The sequence below is a fragment of the Thunnus maccoyii genome, chromosome 20, assembly GCF_910596095.1.
Source record: "Thunnus maccoyii chromosome 20, fThuMac1.1, whole genome shotgun sequence".
NCBI classification, from domain to species: Eukaryota; Metazoa; Chordata; class Actinopteri; order Scombriformes; family Scombridae; genus Thunnus; species Thunnus maccoyii.
Window position 1 is genome coordinate 19,825,256 of NC_056552.1, and position 23,160 is coordinate 19,848,415.

The 23,160-nt window shown below is 41.3% G+C and overlaps 1 protein-coding gene across 8 annotated transcripts in view; it reads right to left on the minus strand.

The window, feature by feature from the left end:
• The window catches only part of snx29 (sorting nexin 29), a 149,540-nt gene that overhangs the window by 94,102 nt on the left and 32,278 nt on the right, over positions 1–23,160 (minus strand). For all 8 annotated transcript variants that reach the window (XM_042398263.1, XM_042398262.1, XM_042398261.1 and 5 more), the window contains exon 14: positions 19,350–19,435. In XM_042398263.1, coding sequence (XP_042254197.1) covers positions 19,350–19,435 — 86 coding nt within the window. The remainder of the gene's footprint in view (positions 1–19,349; positions 19,436–23,160) is intronic.

Sequence of the window (23,160 nt, forward strand, 5' to 3'; positions counted from 1 at the left end):
GGGAGGGAAGACTGTGCTGCTGCAACCTATTAGCAAGTGTAATTTAGACATTTCCTATTTTAGAGCTGAGGGAAAGCCAGAGGAATGGTGACAGAGGGAGCCTACTGAGAGTGACAGAAAGACAGAGAGACAGAGGGAGATATGAAAGACTGAGAATTAGACCAAGAACGAGAGATAATGGAAAAAAATGGGAGGGCGCAGAAAGAAAGACAGAGAGAGAGAGAGAGCAAAAGGACAGAGGTTGATATCAGGATCGGCAGAGTCTTTGATTTTGATGCTATCAGTGGGCTATTACGAGTGTGAAGGCAGTGTCATGATCACTCTCTCTCTCTTTCTTTGTCTCACACATGCTGATATGAGAAAAAAAAAAAGAAAGAAGAAAAGAGGAGAGAGCCAGGGTAGTGCTCACTTCAGAAATACAAATCAACACATCCAGTCCAGGAGAGGACACACACACATACACACACATGCTAATACATAATCTGATCTGGGGTTTTTTTATGATCCACTCCAGTCTCCAGTGACCCATCGAAAGGTTGCCAGACACAGGTCTTGTGTGCTAAAAAGGATGAAATATTAACAGCTCAAAATATAACATGATCACTGCCAAAGAGAAGCAAGAAATGACATGCCGTCGTGTTTATGAATAACTAACGCAGGTTTAACTTCAATTTTTGGCCACTTGGGGGCAGTGGAAACAAGCTGTAAACGCAACATTGACATATTATCACCTTATAAAGTTAATATAGCAAACTTGTTAGCACACCGTTGCTTATTTACACATCTAGAAGAAACTGTGCAACATTAGCAATCATTTAGAAACCTGTTTGTGCCCACCTGACAAATGTAAATCCAATATTCACACTCATTTTAGCTAAAATCTTTGGCTCTTTAGCTGCTAAATGCTCTACTATGTTCACCAACTAGTTGTTAACTTACTGGGCAGGTGGTTGGTGGTGGCTTTATCAGAGCTTATGTTGAGTTTGGTGATAATTCTCTGTAGGTTCATCACTATGAGCGACCCCTTTCACATCACACGGTCATTTTATCTATTCTTGCTATACAAATCACTATAGCAGCTTTAACTTTAATGAAATTTTCTACTTCATCATCACCATCATCCGAGCACATTGAGTCCCCAGGTAGAGGGATGAAAGAGGTGGACAGAGTGTGAGCATGTGTCAAACTGGCGCTCATTAATGTACAACCTCACTGCCGCCGCGGCCTTCTCAACAGGTTCAGATCACTTCATCCCGTGTCTCGAAAAAAAGAGTGGAGATGAAAAAGACAGACTGTGACAGCTTTTTTTGGCTCTTTGTCCTCTCTCTCCACTAGCATCATTAGTCAAAGCCTTTATCAAATCAATGATCTGTTTCGCCGGCTCGGAGAGCGAGGTCAGCGCACGGCAGAGCGGAGCAAGATGTCTTTCCAAACTATTTAACAGTGTACATCTCATTTCCTTGCAGGCCATTACTGTAAATCTACATTACGGAGGCCTGTCAGTGGTCGTCTGCTTCTCCTCGCACCATTACAGACCAGTAGACACACAGACGCCATGCTGGAGACTCATGGGCACACTGCCATCTATGGGTACAAGATACTGGCCTGCTGGTGACAGTGAAGATAACTGGAGCATCTACAGAACAAAACAACAATGCACTTAAACTGTAGGTCACTGAAGGAAAGTATTATATACAGACATACATTAAATATTCTCTTTACTACACTTGAAATTGACTTTATCTCTAGAGTTCTAGAGTCAAGACAGAAGACATCTATTTTATTGGTCAAAATTATTCTTATTCCGTTCTTCTGCTGTGAGGTAACAACATAATTCAAGCCAAAGCTCTAATCTAAATCACAAGTAAATGTTGTATAGACACAAGTATATAGCATGAACTTATGCCACATACCACAGCATTTATAGCCTAAGCTAGTTTGCAATACCCATCCCTAGATGGGCTTTTGAAACCAACCGTATTAGAAATGATGTTTGGTAGTATTTCAAGAGTCGGAAGTATCAACTGATTTGGTGTCAGAGTTGCCATTTTGCCTCAAACATGCCAGTTTCTCTTCATGTGTAGACTCAGAACGCCAGAATACAACACAGGCCTTAAGAAATGTTGCATATTCAACCAGAGGAGCTGAAGCTAGAGCTGGACGATGATTTAAATATATTATCATATATATTATCATATCATATCTATTATGTCGTAATTAATACGATCATTTATCAGATTCCAGCAAAATTGTATTATTGTATGTGATCTAATCTGCACATATCTGTTGTCATGTCGTCCAGCGCTGGGTGCTAGTTTCATTTTCTCCTGATGTAAAGGAGCTCACACAATCTTGCCCATATGGTATCACTCTCTTCACCTACACATAGAGCAAACAGCTGAATGATCACACGAGTCACTTATTCCATATGACCTGACTATGACTTGAATAGAAAGTTGAAAGTTGGTAGTAAAACCTGCAGTTTTACATGAATCTGAAACGAGATCAGAAATGTTATCTAAATGTCAAAATCCATTCGGGTAAATCACTCAGCGAGGCATGTCGAGCAAAGCAAGTAAACTAAACAACAACATGTCATTACAAAAAACACTCCCAGAATGTGTTAAGTATTACAAATTGCTGATATCAAACAGAGGAGAGAATATCTTAAGCATATGCATATTTTCTTTAATCATACAGCTGCCATTCACACCACACCGCCACGGACGAGAGGACGTTTAACACCTGAACCAAAGAAGTTCCACTTCCTGAGTTCCTAAACAAACATTACCGACTGCATACGTTATTTAATCAATACCAGAGCCAATTACGCAGGAGATGAGGCTGCTATTACACACTGAAGTTCGGGCATCGCTAATCACTGGAGGTGAGAGCAACTTTCAATCAGCACCAGCTGCTCCTCACTCACTGCTCTTGAAAACAACTGTGCCGTGTTAAGATTTTGTTTTTGTAAACTCTTCAACTTCACCTTGTGTGTGAGTCATGAGCCTGCCTCATTCATAACCACAAAGCGGCTCAGTGCGCTGTAGCTAATAAGCTCTGACAGCAAAACTTGTCAAAGTTTATTAGGTGGCCTTTAATCATGCCAACTTATCTGCAGACACCCAAGATTTTTCTTTGTCTAGCTTAATCAGCGGTGTAGTCCTCCAGAAAACACGGGGAAGAAACCGACATCCGAGCCTGCGAGTGGTTCAAACAGCGAGATGACCCCTGCTGCTGTTGTGTTGATGCAAGGGATGTGCATTACGTTCCTGACATATGCAAAACATACTCACAATCATTAAGTAGCGAACTTCCAGGAAGTAGTCTTTAACTTCTCTGATGTCAACAGCTTCCTCCAAAACATCCTGACACTTCTTTTCATATTCATATTTACACAACAAAGAAAAAAAGCAGCACTTTAGAAGCTTTTCACATATGCAGAGAATGAAAGGGATGCGGAATGAAGCAAAAACACTGTAAAGTGTACACTTGTGTTTCTTTTTTTTCCCCCTTTCGACTTACTTTATTATTGTGACTGTGACAACAGCTCAGTCACGGCAGCGGCTCCAAAGACAAGCCGACATCAGCTGCTACTCTACAGCTGCTTTCCATGGGTGGTCAAAGGTCCGGAAGATGATCAAATATAGATACAGCGACTTATTTATATTTCCACATCCGCTCCGCATTAGCATAGATTATTAATGCAACAAGAGAGGCGGTGAGGAAGAGAATAAACGTGAGAGAGTGAAGATGAGAGATGAAATGAAAGCGGCGAGAGAGAAGAGAGAGAAAGAGATTGCATGAGGCTCGGTGCCAGTATTTAATATTTCAATCATAGATTGAGTTGCTATGAAAATGCTTTTGATCCAGACTCCAAAGGACTTTAACAAAACAAGCATTTCTTTGAGTTAGCTATAGCACAGTGGGATTCACTGACGGAGAAAGTCCGAAAAATGCTCTGAAGGAAAAAAAAAAATCTGTTCTCACTAAGTGAATTCCCTCCAAGTGAGTTATCTTCATTATGTTGTAGAAAGTTCTTTTTTTTTTAAATCTTCAGCAGTTTTGTTCTCATTCTAAGATAAAAGATGCCAAGGGGTTTTGCATGTATACTGAGTGCAGGGGACATGCTAATTCTGAGGACTCATTTTAATCAGAGCGACAGAGTTTCCCAATTTGAGAGGAAACAGTGACTAGCAGGGGGCATGTACTGTAGAGGATAACACCATAATGAAGGTTTTGGTTTTGAATTCAGTCAACATTTCACATTAATGAACCCAAAGTGTCTACATCTGATGTAGCGTTAAACTGTGAAAGTAAAACTCATATACAAGGGACTAAAAGAACTAAAACAAGTTAGAGCAAAGAGACTTTTAACACTTTCTTTTGTATTGAGGACATCCAGGGAACAATTGTTGTCTAGATATTGAACATTGTAGCAAGTGAGAACACTTGATAGACAAACACATCTTCAAATTTCTGCTGGAAATCAGTATGAAATTTGTTTAATATTCATATGTGACTCGTGAAAAGTTACAGTACAGTTACGGTATTTGTACCTCAGTTGTTTGTGTCAAATGTATTTCCTTCCTCATAAAAAACTATTTGAAAGCTACATTGTTTACATGCATGTTTACTAGGTTGCAGTCTTCTTCTTTGCTGCATTATGCTGGGTTATGGTTAGTGTCAGTCTGGAACCTTTTTTGGCAGGAAAAACATGTAGTACAGTTAGCCTACTACTTTCCCCTACTTCCAGTCTTTATGCTAAGCTAAGCTAACCAGTTTATGGTTCTAGCTTTATATTTAGTGTACAGATATGAAAGTGGTATCGATCTTCCTATCTAACGCTTTGTATTTCTCAAAATGTCAAACTATTCCTTTAAAAGTCTTTTCTAAGATCCCTTCAAGAGGCTGGCAGCATTAGAGACTAATGGATGTACGGTGTCATCAGGGTTCATGAGGCTTTTGATTGAAGTGTTTGTCAGAGAACCCTCAGCGAGTTTCAAAGCCTGGAACCCCAGAGGTTTCACTAAAGCACTTTCACTTTTTTGAGTGTACACAATTTGAATATCTGTGCTAAGTTATGCTCTTCCACTTCTTTCCTTATTTCCATTTTTTTAGAGATATTTCAATCAATGTCATAACAACATCTGTAATAACATTATAACACTAGAAAACGACTGCATTTGTATGCATGTGGATTTTAACACAGATGATGTAAGATGAAGATCGCTGAGCAAGATTGTGGAAGCAAATATTGTAATTTAATTTTGAATACTAAAATCCAAAAATATGTGGACCTAATTGTCATGCTAGAGACAAACTGGGGATCAAGTTAATCTCAAAACCCTCGTCTCTAAACCCGTCCATCTGAACTAATATCATAATCAGACATGGACCAAATCAGAAATTATATTTATTTCAATCACATCCATGGGGCCAAGAGTGCTCTCAGCGGAGAATCTATTCAGATTTATAAACTGATTATAGCAGCTCAGATGAATCATATGTCAGTGTTGGCTTTGACTCTTACAGATGTACCATTGACTTCTTACATCACACATGTCAAATCCACTGCATGTTTCACTCACTTGTATGCCAACAGTTTTTTGCTGCAGGTGCTGCAGATAACCTGATATTTCAATGCATCTTGGATGCATTTACACCTGGGTTCTTATTCATTCTTGAGCTCACAAATTAAAATCTGATTACCCTTGATGCATGTCAGTGTCAAAGGAGGACATCAATTAAGTAATTGATGTCCTCCTTTGACAAATGACTCATCTCCTCCGCGCTGCTGCAGAATACCCTGCTTGGCAGACTACCTAGTCCATTTCACTTCTTCATCAGTATTCTGAGTGTGAGGTGGTACATATGGTTGGATAAACAGGTAAAGCCAGTGTCCTGTCCCCAGAGGAGGAAGAAGGAATGAGAAGAGGCACCGCAAAGGCCTTTACAGAGCTCTCCTTATCCTCAGTGCGGGTTTTCGACTAATACAAAAGAGCCTTCTGGTGTGATGATGAGAAGGATGTCAGGAAGTTGTTAGGATAACAAGCACTGCAGCATCCCGCTTTCCTACTCGCTCAGTCCACTTTCCATCTCCACTAATCCCTCTCCGCCCTGTACCCTCCTCCGTCTTGTATCCTCAAGACAGGTTGTGAATGTCAATACTACTTTGATGCCGTTGGAAAAGATTGAATTCAATATTTAATTTTACGTACTTTTGAGTATTTCACGAAACGTGTTCTGCAAGCTGAAAATTTCACGCTGAGTAAAAGCCTACCTGTTTAGATGAAAAACTCAAATCATTTTTAAAAATTGCAGATCTACAGTTCTAGTCTACAATACTCATCAAACAGTCCATCAAGTCTTTAACTGAATTTATGTCCTCTGAAGTCTGATAACATGCTGTTTCGGTTGTGACATTGAACTGAAATTTGAATTCTCCTCCACTTTTTGTAAGGAAATATAAAACTATAAAAATACTGCAGTTATTGTCCATGGCAGCAGTTGGCTGGCATCTGAGAGCCAGGGTTACTAGGAGACTCTCTGTCAACGTGGTGATGATGGCAAACGACGAGACTGTCAAAACTCACAGCAACCAATAGTCCTAACCTCAACACTCTGTATGTTACACAGTGGTGAATCACAACGTGGAGTAACTAACATACAGAGTGTGTTCAAACAGTTAACAACAGTTAGTTAACTGTTAACAACATCAGCCCCCGACTGGTTAACTACAAAATTATGGCACCAAAAGTGTCAGTTGGTACCAAATATTCACGCCCCTGGAGAACACAAATTAACGTCGGGGGGCACTGTCACTGCAGAAAAATAACTAATATTTGAATTTCTTCTTTGTGATAATTAGAGCTGCAATGATTAGTCCATTAATCAATGAGTCTATCGAAAGAAAATGAATCGGCAACTATCTTGATAATCGATGAATCGTTTTCAAGCCAAAATGCCAAACATTTGATGTTTCTAGGTTTTAAAATGTGAAAATTTGCTGCTTTTCTTGGTCTTACATTATAGTAAATGAAATATTTTGGGGTTTTGGATTTTTGGTCGATCAAAAAAGACATCTGATGACGTCATCTTGTGTTCTAGCATATTGTGATGGGAATTTTTTAGTTTTCTGATGATTTATAGACCAAGAGATCAATAAAGAAAATAATCATTAGTTGCAGCTCTATGATGATAGGCCTGTGATAATTACAATTTTGTAATTATCACAAAATTGAAGTACACAAGTGAAAACAAACAAGATGATATATACTGATTTCTTGGCAAAAATGAATTTTAATTTTAGTTTGACTTTAAGTTTTCAAGTTGCTACTGAAGTCAAAATTCTTTGACTGCTACTTTCATCTCAATCTGTGCTTCTCATCCTCCTCTGCACACACCTACTGTTACCCTCTTACCTACTTTATCTTCCTTTACTTTCACCACTCCACCAGCCTCTCACACACACACACACACACACACATATATATATTTATATATATATATATATATATGCACACCTACCCCCACTCACCTGCAGCTATACCCTTAAGCCTTGAGGTCTTTGAAGGAGCAGAGAGCGGTGCTCCCTGGCACATAAGAAGCAGGATTAAGTTGTTTATAGAGCTGGGCTGTTATCACATAGCACATTAACAAGATAAACACTTAGACATTAGTCAAACACACGCTTGTACACACATACATGAAGGGGGGGGGGGCGGGGGTTTAGAGGAAGAGGAACCGGTAATTCAGAACGAGGGGAGGAGGGGGTGAAATGTGCTATGAGGCAGCGATAAACAGATAGAGATTTGCTGGTTTGCTGGTGGCACATATTCAGGGGAGAGTTGCGGCGGCTTCTCAAAGGCTCCATGGGGTTCCAAATGAAAAGGCTCCAAACGAGCATGGATAGTTATCTGTGTAAGACTCTAAATATTCATATCCAAATCCCAGCAGTGCTTCAAAAAAGAAAAATAAAACTCATAATCAAGCCGAGACATATCACTCAAAACAGATTACTCCTACATATTTGGAGACTAAATCTGAAACTAGACAAGAAGAATTATTCTTTTGTGTTGATCAGCATCCTTTGGTCCCTTGAAAGGCACCGTACTAAATTTATTGTCATTATTATTCTTATTATTACAGTATCATAACAGGAATGCCGGTGAGCTGAATAAACTGGAAATATGTTTCTCTGTGTAGCTTCTATTTTCTGCCATTTCCTTAGCGCTCTTACATGTCATTCTGACTTTGACCTTTCCAGCCCTCGTACCGTCTGCTTGTAATCTCGCTGATGAAAGGACAGTACTCACTGAAAGCGACTCTGGATAAGACCAGGAGGATAAAATAAATTATTAGTTTTCAAACCTGCATTATTTTCCTTGTTCCTGCCACCACACCAATCAATTCTAATCATAAGTTACATCAATGTACAATTATCTCCCTTCACGTTTGCAGGGACCGCTGCCCTCCAGTAAAATGCAACACAACAATCAGGAATTCAAACAATTGAGCCCGAAAGCACTCAAAATCTTCCATTCTTAGCCACAGCGTCAGCATGGCTCTCCACTGCTTTGGTCCAGACTGAAATATCTCAACAACTATTGAATGGATTACCATTAAACTTTGTTCAGACGTTCATGAATCCCAGACAATGAATTCTAATGACTTTGGTGATCACCTGACTCTTCTTCTAGCACTACCATGAGTTTGAAGTTTGTGGTTTTGAGTGAAATACCTCAACAACTATTGGATGAATTTCCATGAAATTTGACACATTCATGTCTCCCTCAGGATGAATAACTTTAGTGATCCCTTGACTTTCGCCATCATCAGGTCAAAATTTGGTTTGTGGTCAAGTACCTCCAAAACTAACATCATACCCATTTGCATTAAGCAATTAATTAGCATGGTCAATAACTGCAGTATTTTTATAGTTTTATAATTAGCAAATATTAGCATGCTAACACGCTATACTATACCTGCTAAACATCAGTATGTATCACTTTATCATTGTGAGCATGTCAGCATGCTGACATTATCACAGTTGCTAGCATGGCTGTAGACTCTCACAGTGTCTAAACAGTCTGCACAGTGAAAGCAATGTATTAGCAGAGCAGCAGCAGCAGCAGCAGCAGCTTTTGAATGTAGGTCACCCACTTTTTGAAAACAGTCAGGAACCCAAAACATAATTACTGTAGTTACATACATATAATGAAAAATATGCTTCACTGCTTGCCCACGAGCTACTGATTAAGACGTATGCTACATAACCACAAAGTCCACGGTTCAATTCCAGCAGTGGATCCTCGTTGCGTGTCATTCCCCATCTCTCTCTCTCGCCCCTTGTTTCCTGTCATCTCTCTACTGTGGCTATAACAAAGGCGTAAAATGGCTTTAGCTGTAGAAAAGCTGTTAGTCTTGTTAACTGAATAACATGCTAAACGTGACCTGATTACATCTTATTCTCCCTTCTACGGACTGAATTTTTAGTTTATCAATGTTTTTAGCATGGTGTGTTAAAGCAGAGGCTGTCTACCTTGTCATTCTCACACTTTTATGAAATATAACATTCAGGGAAAATAAGCAAATGCACTATATCACACAGCAGAGGCCATATTAAATATATATATATTCCACCTGCTTCACAAATATCGGAAATAAAACAGGCAAATTTGATATAAGTGGAGATTCCACTGATCTCAGCTGTCTAAACTAGTCAACATCAAAATTACCTGCCACATTCAAACTGATATTCAACCCTGCTTTTGAAAATTGGGCAACATCTGCTGCAGTTAATTTATAGTTCATCTAAAATTCAGATACAGATAATTTTGGATGTGAATACTCCAACAAAACAAGAACAATCCCACCATGTTGATGCAACAGTTATAACTACTGCAGTTATTATTATTTTGAAAGGGCATCCTTTTATCATCTGTTGCCCTAAAGATAAGTCACGAATGAAAATATGGTCAAAAAGCCCAAAGTGAGATATAAGAACTGTCCTGTAAATGCCTCAAACGCCCAACCAACATGATGACTAGCATGAGAAGACAACACTAACAGGAGGAAGGACAACAGAGACAGATGCTCCAACAATTTCATTATCAGCTCCGTGTGTGGGACGCCACGTAGGTTGGCTGTCACAGTGCGCCGATCAGCTCTGATTAATATCCCCCTCGGTCGAACCGAGCCAATGACATCGTCGTTACTAGGGTGTACTTGTAAGCCTCCACCTCCTACTCACGGTGCATTGAGGAAGGGTTGTGAAAATCAGTAGGACAGCCGCAGGTATCCGACATACAGCTGCTGTTGTAATTAAAAACCGCCCCCCTTTAAACAAGGCACCCGGAATACAGATGAACAACCTCAAACTCTCCTTCTGTACTTAGTGATGACGCGCCCACAGCTCCACCGCGCCGTCGCCACAACAAAACATGTGTCTGAATAAAACAACAGCCGGTGTAACAAGCAGCCGTCATGTCGCCCCTCTGTCCCCGACATCTGCTCTCTGCAACCTGGGCCGTTTAGCCCCCAACCCGCCGGGCTGCATGCTAAAGTAAGTCTGCGCTGTGTTATCATCAGTGCGGGCAGTCATGCAGGAAATGACTGGCTAGCCTGGCCTCTGCTAATACAGCACCAGTTCCTACACTGGCCGCAAGGCAGGCGGGCTGGGACCAGATGTAATCACTCCCAAGATAGAGGTGGAAGGTGGCGGACGAGGAGGGGAGGAGGAGGGGGGCGACGGAGGGAGAGATTCAAAAAAAAAAAAAAAAGAGGGATATTGTGTATGTGTGCTAGTTTAAGAGTGCTACGTACTCACACACATACTCGCGTAAACCTGTGCGGTTGGCGGGCGGCAATATGGAACTTGCAGAGACTGCCAGGTACAGTAATGGCCTGGAGGCATGTGTGTGCATATGTACGTGTGTGTGTGTGTGTGTGCGTGTGAATTCCAAAACACCCCGAGGCGAGAGAGAGGGGGTGAATCTCCAGATGCATCACCTGAAGGCTTCCCCCCCTCCGCCCCCTCCTCCTCTCTCTGCAGACTCGCAGCCGCTCTCTCTTGACTTAATCCGGTCTCTGAGACGGACGCCTCGCTCCATTACAAAGCTTCAAGAGGACTGAACAAGCACAAATATTAAAACCGTCTTCCTTAGATTGTGTTGCTCTTAAATTTTGCACTCAATGCCTCAGTCGCCTGAAAGCTTAAAAATCCCCCCATACGTCTGTAAGCTCTCCTCTGATCCTATTTGGAGATGATTTGATAGTTGAAACAAGTAAGGGATCTCAGCTTTCACTTAGATTCACATATTCCTGCTATTTTAGGGGGACATTAAAGTAATTTTACTCTAAGGTTATATTCCAGGCTCTTCCAAGACAGTAAATGTATTTATAAAGCTACTCGGATTTGCAAACTGAGACAGTGACAGATTCCCTGACAACAGTAGGAAGCTTGTTCCGGGGGAATTGACACTTATGGGCGAAGGTGCAGCTCACAGGTTTTCATTCAAATGCAAGGAACAAGGAGGACCTGTGAGTGCAGGATAAATCAGTCAAGGTCTCACACTGTGGTCATATGGAGAAAAAAAAGCACCTGTTGTGTTTCTGCCTCTTCCCACTTTACACGAGTTCAGCAAAAAGAAAAAAACTAACTGAAAGTTCACACCTTTGATAACTTTTAGGTGAAAATTCAATAGTATTGTTTATCTGGCTTGAGCAAAAAAAACAGTAAGAACGCAGCATCACAACTGGGTTGGGGTCAAAGGTCATAGGCCACAAGACAAGAGGTGGCTGGAGAAAGATCAAGGGGTAAATCAACATTTGATGCCAAAGACCATCTTTGAGGCCTTCCTACCATATACGATCACCTGTTATCATGTGACCACACTTCTGTTAACTGACAACTGAGGAAACTCTTGCACACTGTCACCAGTTTATGAGAGACACAATGTTTAGGTCATGGACCTATTGTCAGGCATTAAATTCACAATATGAAACAACACATCTTTGTACTTAAGCAACAGGTTGTAAAAAACTTTCAAAAAAATCTCAAAATCTCAAAATACCTGAGCCAAATCTCCAACACGAGACAATTACCACATCAACACTTCATCTAAAATGAGACAAATATAACCAAAAAAGACCCACATTTTTTTAACAGGTCACAGTGGAGACAACCAAGCATGGTAATATTTGGGTTATCAACTTTTTCAACAAAATGGCAATAACTTAAACAAATGCCAAGATCTGGTTGCTATAGAGAGCCAAAAAGTTCATCAGATGGGAATCTACACCTTGCTGAAGTACATCTCCTCCTCTGCCGTGCTCTTCCATATTTATCTTTGGAAAAAGGCGGACGCGATGACACCCAGCAGGCTCTGGCATTCAGCGAGATGATTAAAATGTTCATTAACACCGATCCGTCCAGGTGATGAAATCTGTCACGCACCCCTGCTGCGCCCACATGGAAGCGCCTGTGAGATATGACGCCGTAGACGCATAAATCCACGCGCAAACACACAAACACACACGCACGCAAAACCACTCGGGCGTTGACCACCTGGCCCCACCTGGGACAAACATAATGCGATGTCACCTCTCGTGCCAGGTAAATAAACAGTCTGTTGAAGTAATTGTCATGTACACACACAAACAGACCCCCCTCTGCTGATTAAATGAAAGTCCCTCACACCTTTGAGCTGGTAAACATGCCCAATCTGTTGGATTAAGACCTGAGAGGCTAAACAATGTAAGCTGCTCCCCGGCTTCTCTTGTTATGATCTGAGGCTCTGGCTGAATGTGTGGGCACAATTAAGCTCAACTCACATAGAGAATGACTCATCATTTGCTCTTTTACAGTCGGCCTACTGGGGCCTAAATAACTTTATAACACAAACCACTTACACACTCGTTACAATAGTTTCATACCCACCTACAGCCACTAATGCACAGTTTAATTTAGACCTCACACACACACGTCCATACACACCATGCCTAAACAACACTCGCTCCAGGGGGGGGGGCCTAATCCACACAATCGCAATTAACACAAATACAGTATATGAACGTGCGTACATATGCACATTTGCCCTGACAAAATACATACCTACACAAATTTGTTTATTAGTAATAGCTCCCCTCTCGCTACTGTGACCTGCTTTTCTTACATTAACCCCCCGAACACACCCAGCGACTCATTAGTCAACAAGTAATGAAAATCCACCTCCCTAATAACACACACACACACACACACTATACTATTGGTTTAACAAAGACATGTCAGCTCCAAAAAGCAATATGAACAAAGTTTTTTATTAACGTGCGCACACACCTTCACATATTGATGCATACTCAATAAGCTTGTGCATATAAACAAAACAGGACACACACACACACACACACACACACACACTGCTGACACCTCAGAGCAGATGCCTGACCTCCCCGAGGCCCAACAAGGACAAAACGGAGAGCGTACAGGGACAATAAACGCAGATCTATGGGTGTAATGAATAAGTTACACACTCCTATTAGGGCAGGCAGCGGTGACAAATGCTTCTCATTCACTCATTAGGCCACTGGCTGTCAGAGGAAAAGCAAGAGAGACCAAGGCGCAGCAAGGGAAGCTTATTGGGTTTTAAATGGCCGTGTAATCCATTTCCTTATTGCAGATGAATAAGCTCCTGTCCACAGCAGGTTTATTTATGGATGAATTAAACACGTACGCAGTGACAGGGAAAAGCAGAATGAATCAAGGCGCGGGTCTGCCACTGTACACGTCTGATCCTGCTGGGAAAAACACCGGTGAGAAGGACAAGGGAAAAAAAACGAACACAGGAGTTTATTTACACATAGAATATGAATCATAAAAAACTGTGGAAAAGATTGAGGAAATGGAAACACAGAGTGTACAGAAACATAAATCTTTGAATGAAAAAAGTTATTTTCAGTGAACTCCAGGAGGATGAATTAAAATGATGCCCCACCTGTTAAGTCATACAGAACCTTTCAAAGGAGAAAATCACTTTTTATCAGGTCAAATAAAAAGTAGTAAGAATGGTTAAAACAAATAAATCATCTATTCTCAGTTTGTCTTCATAGCTCAAGGTCATGCCTTGCCATTTTGTCTGTTTCCACACCAAAAAAAAGGAGTATTAAAGTAACAGAACAATGGAATGAATAGATAAAAATGAGAGGAAATAGAGGTATCACAGAGCCCTTGACAAGAAAATGGAAGAGATGGAGTTCCATGTTGCCAGACTAACTTGCCCTCTGACCCTTTGTCCATCTCCTCGGCATGCCCAGCCAGCACTTAACAGGTTAATAACTCCTGATCCCTATCCCCCCCGCTGGCAGGCCAATCTTTTTAATATACGGCACTGCAGGCCAATTTCAGCTGACGGCGTGCAGCAATCAGCCATCTTAGCGGGATGAAACCCGTTTCTCCAGGTTTGGTGACTACCCCCCCTTCCCCCCAGAGAATTAACTCTCCTGGGTGAAGCAGTCAGTCAAACACCCGCCGGTCAACCAGCCAGACATTAAACTTCCCCCTAGGGAGAATGAAATGCCTTTAAGCATTATCACCTGAGAGACAAAGCTTCACCGAGAGCGAGACGGCGCTGCTTCTCTGAGAAAACTGTTTTTTTTATCCAGTCAATGACCTTATTACCAGTCTTGACCCTGTATTACTGCACCAATTGACTTCAGACAACAGCACTCTATCTCAAGTCACACTGTCCTTAACCCTTACTGTTTCTCAAACATTCACCTCACTTAAGTCAACACTAGAACAGCTTCTCCTTCTTCTAGTGACCTAACACAGCAGAGCCTGAGACCAGAGTTGCCATGTTTACTTGGACATCAGCTTGATGAAATGTAAGAACTCACTTTCAAGTTTGTTAGGTTGCAATTTGAAATTTAAGATGCAAGAAATCCTAATGTATTCTGAAACTGTTGCAGTACCAACACAAAAATCCAACAAAGGCTTTTCCTTCAAGTTGTGAAATACTGATCATTGACTGGACTTGAGGTCGCCAAGGGTCCAGTCAGTTCCAGAACCAAGCAGGAACCGAATTACATTCAGTCAGATTGAGTCGGGCGGGGTGCCAGTGTATTGCCACCTCAGTCATGGATCTGGAGGTCAGCATAAGTAATTTGTCACAGCGGATCCACTATCAGCTCTGATCATGTGCTGCATTGGTGTTTTCTCACAAGTTCAAGTGTCTAAGAATAAATGATGTTGTATTGCTGTATAGATTGTAAATTAAAACGATACATTTGTAATATTGGGCTACATAAATAAATAATGACTTGTCTTAACTTTGTTGATGTCAACCTCATTTTGAATTGAATCCAGTCTGACTGTGTTTGAAGCCCACTGGGACCTCTACATTAGAGAGTGATGCAGGGAGCCGGGGCATACGATGAAGCTGGGTGTACAAACACACACAACCAGTTTGGAGTGTGACTTTATCATATCTGACAATGGTTTTAAAGCAAAATCACACTTAACTTGCACCATCAACATCAGTGCATTGTGGAGCATTTGAGATTTATTGCTTGGCTTTGACCTCCAAGTAGGATCAGCAAAAAATCTGTACAAATATAACGAATAAAAAACATTTACTGCTCTTCAGGCCACAGATTTATGTTGAAAACATAACATGAGCAGACTTACTGTGTTTGCACAAACCTTTAAGAATCTTCAAGACCCACAGGAACTGTGTAAAACTGGCTAGGGCATGTGTGTGTGTGTGTGTGTGTGTGTATATATGTGTGTGTGATAATTCTGCATGTGCTGCTCGGTGTGTGTCCCAGGAGATTTCTCTTTATCTGACTCTGCTTTACAGTAAACATGACTGTCACTGTTACACTACAAGTCCTGTGGGGTTTGACTAATGGCTTCTCTTAATGACATACGCACACAATTGCACAAAGACACACACACACACCTCTTTAAAAGCATTTAAACGTACCACTCACTTTGACGTCGCACAAATGGGATCTGTGCTAATGTGACATGTAAGGTATACGTGCGTCCTGTCTCTGACTATAATGGCAGATTTCCTAAATGGGTTCGTGCATGTACGACACACGCGTTCGTGCAGTTTTGTAATCCACGTTCATATAAAAGAACACAAGGTAACACAAACACTATTCTCTCGTATGCAAGTATAAGTAGGAAAGGGGGAAATCCCCCAAACAAACAGAATTAGAAGGCATCACGCAGGAAACAATAATTATCGCTTCTCTGAAACAGAGAGAAAGGAGAAACGTCTTTTGTGGGATGTCAGTGGGGCTGACAGCGCCTGAGGAGCGTTCGAGAGATCACGTCTGCGGCGCTATCATTAGACAGGAGAGGCAGCGCGCTGATCACGGGGAAGCATGCTGACAGCACATGAAAAACAGGCGCTTGTGTATCAATTCGTCCTCGTCTTCTCTCTTTTTTTTTTTTTTTCCTTCCTCCGATTTTTGCTTCCCCTAAACTGCTCACACATTATTCCTCCTCCTCCACTCCCAACACACACACACACACACACACACACACCAGCACACTCTGGTAGTCAACATCAAAGTATGATGGAACGAGGCACATCATTAGCAAGAGAAGACAGAGGCGAAGGAGGATGAAATCATTTAGACGCCGCTGTGGAGAGGGAATTACTACGCCTGTCGGGATGAGGGGAGCGAGGATGGAGGGAGAGGGGAAAGACAAGAGGGAGGAAGGAGGGATGAAAAAGGAAAGGGAAAAGGGTACAAATGAGGGGAGAATGAAAAGTCAACAAGACGGAGAAAGATAACGGGTGGCGGTAAGACAAGAAGGGCACAAAAAAAAAACAACAAGAAAAAGCTACAAACTCAAGAGAAAAGCATTAAGGCCCAACAGGTTTGTCAAGGCTATGGAGTCGGGTTGGGTGATGACTATTTCCTGATAATACATGTGTGATTTCATGTGTGTGTGTGTGTGTGTTGGGTGGGGGAGCGGGGGGTCATCATTTCTTTTCTTGCGCCAATCATCTCCTATCCTCAGTGTTCCTCCCCGCTGTGCTCTCCGGTGTCAGCGGGCCAGGCGGCCTTGTTTGACAGGCTGAACACAGTAATTGCCAGGAAGCGGAGAGATGAAATGTGGAGCCGTTGTGATGTTTTAAACATGACGCTGCTGTAGGCCGAAGTTGCACGGGTCTGTGCCTGCCTAACAAGTGGGGGTTGTCAATGGACTTGACAACATTATTTGACTGTTTGAACTCAAAATGAAAAAAAAAAAAAAAAAACATAAAAACTAAATCCCATTCATAAAAGATATAAAGTTTTTTGTCTCTGGGTGAGGTGAGGTTTTTCGTGTGTCTTGAAGGAAAACATTGAGGGGAAACATTTGGGAGATTGTCTTGTAGTAATGTTATATGTTAAAGGGATTTTGATACAACTTGGATCTACTTTTTGTCATATTTGGCCATTATTCCATTTGTTAATACTAACCTTGTGTTTAGCAAGTTTATTGCTGAAATCTGAGAACATCAATTAAAAGAAAGAAAGAAACGTGACAAGTCAGAAGATCAGACAGGTTTTAAACAAAACCCCGGGTTTGCCAAACTTATTTGGGCAAATAGTAAAATAATCTGTTCATAACAGCTTCGTTGGGTGATCTGACAATCAGTGTTGAACAATGCCGCTTTGTTTCTTGAACATTTTGCGAGTCTGTTTGTTTGCCATCTTACAAGGAGTTTGATGGAGGGTTGAACTCACGGTGTTGGGAAATCTCCACCCAAAGAAGAGAAACATGTCTCCCGCTAACTCAAAGGTTGTTTTTTACATGTTATGTCTTCTTCTTGCTAGTTAGACACCTTTAGCTTTGCTTACACTTAGTTGGTAAACCTTCAGTAAAGAACCAACTTCAAATTATGTTCAAATTAGCATTCAAATGTTTCTTAAGGCAATAAAGTAATTGTTTAAATGCAGGACAGTATTTCTATATTGCGGTATTGTGTTGCAGTGTTGCTGCACTCTTCTCTCCTTCTATCCTGTAAGCAGTTTTCATTTCTTATAGGCTACTAGTTAACTCTCCTTCTTCCTTGAATGCAGTTTTTTTCTTATATTATCATCATTCTCTTTGTCTGTTTTCCTGAGGGTTTGGGGGGGGAAGAGGGTCGGCGCTCCCATCATCAAACAAATGAGTCGATGCAACAGGAAAAAAACGTCAGTAACTGCTAGTTGTTTCAGGGGGAGCAACAGAAAAGCAGATCACCTTCAGGAGTTTTCCAATGATTGCTTTACTTTTCCTTTGTTTTTTCTTTTGAAATGCGCACTGTGATAACTCTGTTCCACTGTTTGATGTTGTGCTGAATTGCACGTTATCTCCAAAAGTTTCTGCCTCCTTAGCAATATATGAGTTGAGTTGTGTGCAGGGGTTGCAGCTCTTCATTCATTAATCTTTAGTGCGCGGGAGGGTTCTCACATTGACAGTGATTTTTTAAAAAAGTGCTTAGGGGCCCTTTTGTACATAATATCAGGGTATAATAAGTTAGAATAGAAACATAATTTTATATGTTTCAAATTTAAACATCATAATAAATCTATAGCTGTTTGGGGGTCCTATTAGTCGGGGGCCCAAGGCAGTCACCTACCTTGCCTAATAGTAAAGTCCGCCCCTGCTTCTTCTTATGGCTTCACTTTCCAAAAAGAAAACATCATTAACTAGATATAACAAAATCTACATTTCTCTTTACCTATCTGCCTCACAAAACCATACAAAAACCCCTTCACAAACACATAAACCCTTCGGGGCGTCACAGATAACCGCTCTTTCCCTTCTATCCCCCAAAATGCAATTAGCCATTATGTGGCCCTCTATAATCTGCCATGTTCATTTTATTTGCCTTTGATACAGCAGGGGCTTATCTCGCCAGTCTTTACACAGAGCACCGCTTACATTCCCCAGGCAAAGGGAAAACAAAGTCAAAGTTATCAAATCCACAAAAAAACTAAAAAAAAAAAACAAAACAGAGGGATAAGTCAGAGTGAGAGACATAGAGGGGAAAGATGCTCGCTCTGTTTGACAGGACTTCACACCGTAAAAAGGGAGGTTAGTCATCTGAGCCCTTGAGAAATGCATCAGAACCGGTCTGGGATGTGAAGGAAACTGATGACCTTATTTTTCTGTGTGTGCATCTGTGAGCGTTTCTGTTTGAGAGAAAAATAGATGGACTGGGACACAGATATGAAATCTAATTTCAGGTCATAATCATTCAGAGCGTGTGTGTGTGTGTGTGTGTGTGTGTGTGTGTGTGTGTGTGTGTGTGTGTGTGTGTGTGTGTGTGTGTGCCTGTGTGTGTGTGGCTTACCATCATTGCCCTGGCTCCCTTCTCTCTTCAGCATCTGTACCGCCCCCACATACTTCTTCAACTGGACCTTCAGGACCTCATTCTCCCTGCACAAACACACACACACACACACACACACACACACACACACACACACACAGATCATATAACCAATAAAGGGGCTATAACTACAGTACCTTATATGGAGGAATTTTAATACTAAATATCTTTACTGGAATTCATTAGACTACAGCAGATTTGTGCATTTAGATCTGTAGATTTTTATTTGTCACACTCAAGACATGCATAAAGTGACAAAGGCCACATTTTCTGTCCAACAACTCTGGGAGCTGCAACAAGCCAGTGACAGGAAGTTGTTTTCCCTGTTTTTATAACAGCATGTGGTGGAGGGAGACGGTGTGAAACTTGTTGTGACTTCTTGTCACCTGAGGAACGATGAAAATAAAAACACTTGAAATCTATTCCAGGTGGTCAGACAGATATATTCACAGAGATGTGACTTGAATCGTATTTCAAACCTGCGGTGACAGAAGTGCAGTCAGGCCGGTGATCATCCTCACACCAATTTATTATCACGTTTCAGGTGGAAATGCACCAACTGTGCATTGAGGAACCGACCATCCAAACCAGCTCTGTTGGTGAACTGAGATATATCCAGCTATGTATCTTCAAACTATACATATAGAGGAGCTACAAAAACAGATATTGACTTTTGAATGTGAATCTAAATGCAAAGCAAATAGTTGACAGGCAGCTTGGGAAGTTATTTATTAGCCCAAACTCAAGATATTGATGGATGAAGAGCAAGCAAGCCAAGGTGTTTTTAAGCATGTGAACATAAAGTCACGTCCGTAAAGAAATTATTTTCAGAATTTGCTATGGAAGAACTTCATAAACGTCATAAAGTGTAGTACCTTCAAACACATCCCCATCTACGACATAATGATCAAAATCAAAATCACATGCTGTAAGGAGTCTAATGTATGTACAATATCCAAGAAGGTTCTCCATGATAGTCTTTTTTCTGCGCCCTACCACTCATGTAATATTAAAGAGGCAGCAGTGCACCTTCTGACCAGCGTTTAGCAAGCAAGCAAGAGCAAATCTGGAAAATTGGATTTCAGTGTTCAATATCTCAGAGGTGTATTTTATAATAGCACCTGTAAATGTAATCCAGACATATCAGATAAGGACACAGTCTGTGTAGAATACACAGGTTAATGCAAGGTGTGAATGGGGTCAGAGTTTGAGCCCGGTTAAGCTACAGTCCTACATAAGCCCTGCTCAGAGATGTGGTGGCGTGTGTGTGTGTGTTTTGGACTGCGGATGAGGACGAACGGAGACACAGTGATAAAGAAACAGAGTGAGAGACAGAGGCAGTCTCTTTACAAGCCGTAACTGGCTGAACATCATCGACTTTGGGGAGGAAATCAATCAGAGTTGGAGTGTGGCTTTATGCCCTTGGCAGTTAAATTTAACAGTCTTTGTCTTGCTCCTCCGCCCCCCCCCCCCCCACCCCCCCACCAACCCCTCATTCTCCACGGGTGATTTTTTGGTGCCCTGCTTATCAGCCCTCATTCCCCACCATCACAGGAGGCGCCTGCCAGGAGACCTCCTGAATCCACATGACGAGCTCTCCGAGGAGCCGTCCACGTTGCTGTTATCAGAACCGCCCGCTGCCCAGACGCTGTTCCAGCCTGATTAAATTATAGCTAATACACGCCGCTCGCTCTAAGTGTGTGTGTGCTTGTGGAGCGGCTCGGGGAGACACACAGATAATTCAGACGAGGCTCATTTTACTGAGAACGTGTCTGTTGTTACACCAGCAGGCAGATTACAGCCTTTAACAAAATGTGAGTGAACTGGCCTTGATACGTGACGCTCAGGTTAAAATGTTCTTTTAGCAAATGTAGAGCTTTTACTTATTAATATCTCCATCACTTATGCAAATGACCAAATGGCATTGCAGCTTGTTTGTTATATGTGTCTCTTTCAGTTAGTTTCTGACAGACATAGACATGGAGAAAACATTATGTCATCTTTACAAAGGTGAAACACCAATCTCCATGAGCACACAACTACAGTACATGTGTTCACTTAAAGACACTATTAAAGCTGCACAATGTTTTTATATTAAAGGAGACGTATCATGCACATTACTATGTCTCTATTTATATTCTGGGGCTCTACTGGAATATCTTTGCATGATTTACAGTTTAAAAACTCCTTATTTATCTTATAATGGCTCTTTATGCAGCCCCTCGATTCAGCCTCTGTCTGAAACAGGCCATTTTAGCTCCTGTCTCTTTAAGGCTCTCTCCCAATGAGCCCACTCGGTTCTGATTGGTTAGCTTCTGGAAGCTGCCCCTTGGGAAACTTCCTCCTGCTCTGGAGGCTACATAAACAAACAGTAGTAGGATTTCACTTCTATTCTTTTCTCAAAACAGAAACTTCATTGAATCTGATCCGAAATATATGAGTGGATAACGCAAACAACCCATGGAACTGGCCTACAAGCAACAACCTCAGCAACAAAAGCTACAGAACAGACGGCCATTTTTGGGTATGCGCAAACAATCTGATGTCATCACGAGGAGGAAGTAGAGCTAACATTGCAAATGAAGCATTCAGAGCAGGCTGAAGCACTGAGCTTTTGACTTGAAGGCGGCATTTTACACACGTTCAGCTCAAGTTTTAGACCATGTTTGACATAGACATCCAACATCATGTCATTATAAAAAATAACTGAAAATCGTACAAAACATGATACGTCCCCTTTAAAGGACCAGTGTGTAAGATTGTGTGTTAATGTCCCCTTTAACAATGGATCAAATGACTATGTAATGAGAAAGGGGTTGTTTGTAGTGAAGAACCCAGAGAGAATTATCACCCAATTCTGAATTTCCCATCAGCTCTACAGAGCTTTTCAGCATCTTTCAGCTCATTGTTTTGGTTTTACAGCCAACAAATTCTGCTTGCAACAAGCCCCATTTCCTGCCTCAACTGTTTTCTGTGAGAAACCTCTGAAAAACCACCTGTACACTACCTGCCCAACATCAAACAGCAGACAGTCAAAAACTAACAATTAGCTGGTGAACATAGTGGAGCATTTAGCAACTAAAGAGACACATATTTCCCTCAGGAGATAGTGGAGACCAAAACAGAGCTAAAAGGAGAGTGAATATTGGAGTTACATTCACCAGGTGAACAGAAACATGACTCCATGTGAATGCTAATGTTGCTCTGCATCTGCTAGATGTGTACATAGGCGACTGTTTGCCAACACATTAGCCATATCAACTTAGAAGGTGAAAATGAGTCACTGCTGTGTTTACAGTGTGTTCTGCTGCCCCCAGTTGGCCAACAAAGCATTAATGTAGCTTCAAGACTAATTCAATAAGTCGTCACAGCAGACATTTGACTTGACTCGAGCAGGAAAAGCACAGGTGTAACCGATGGGTCTGCACCAGGATCTCATTAATGTTAGTAATTACACCTGAACTTTTCTGCTATAATATGTCAAAATGTCTGATGTGAAAAAGGTCTTTTACTATTACTCCTGCTTCTATCATCTGTATTATTAATACTGCTTTTATTATTATGATGCAGTGTTTGGTTTTATAACACTGTGTTATGAAAGCGCTTTTCCATTTCCATCTCTAGAACTCTACAGCACAATAAACCACAATATATCTGTTTGGGATTGACAGGGTTATCAATCCAACATGTCAACAAACTTCACCAGATGCTGAGAATTGAGTGAAAACTGTACCACCGGTCCGGTGCCATCACTGCTTTGAATCTACTGTGA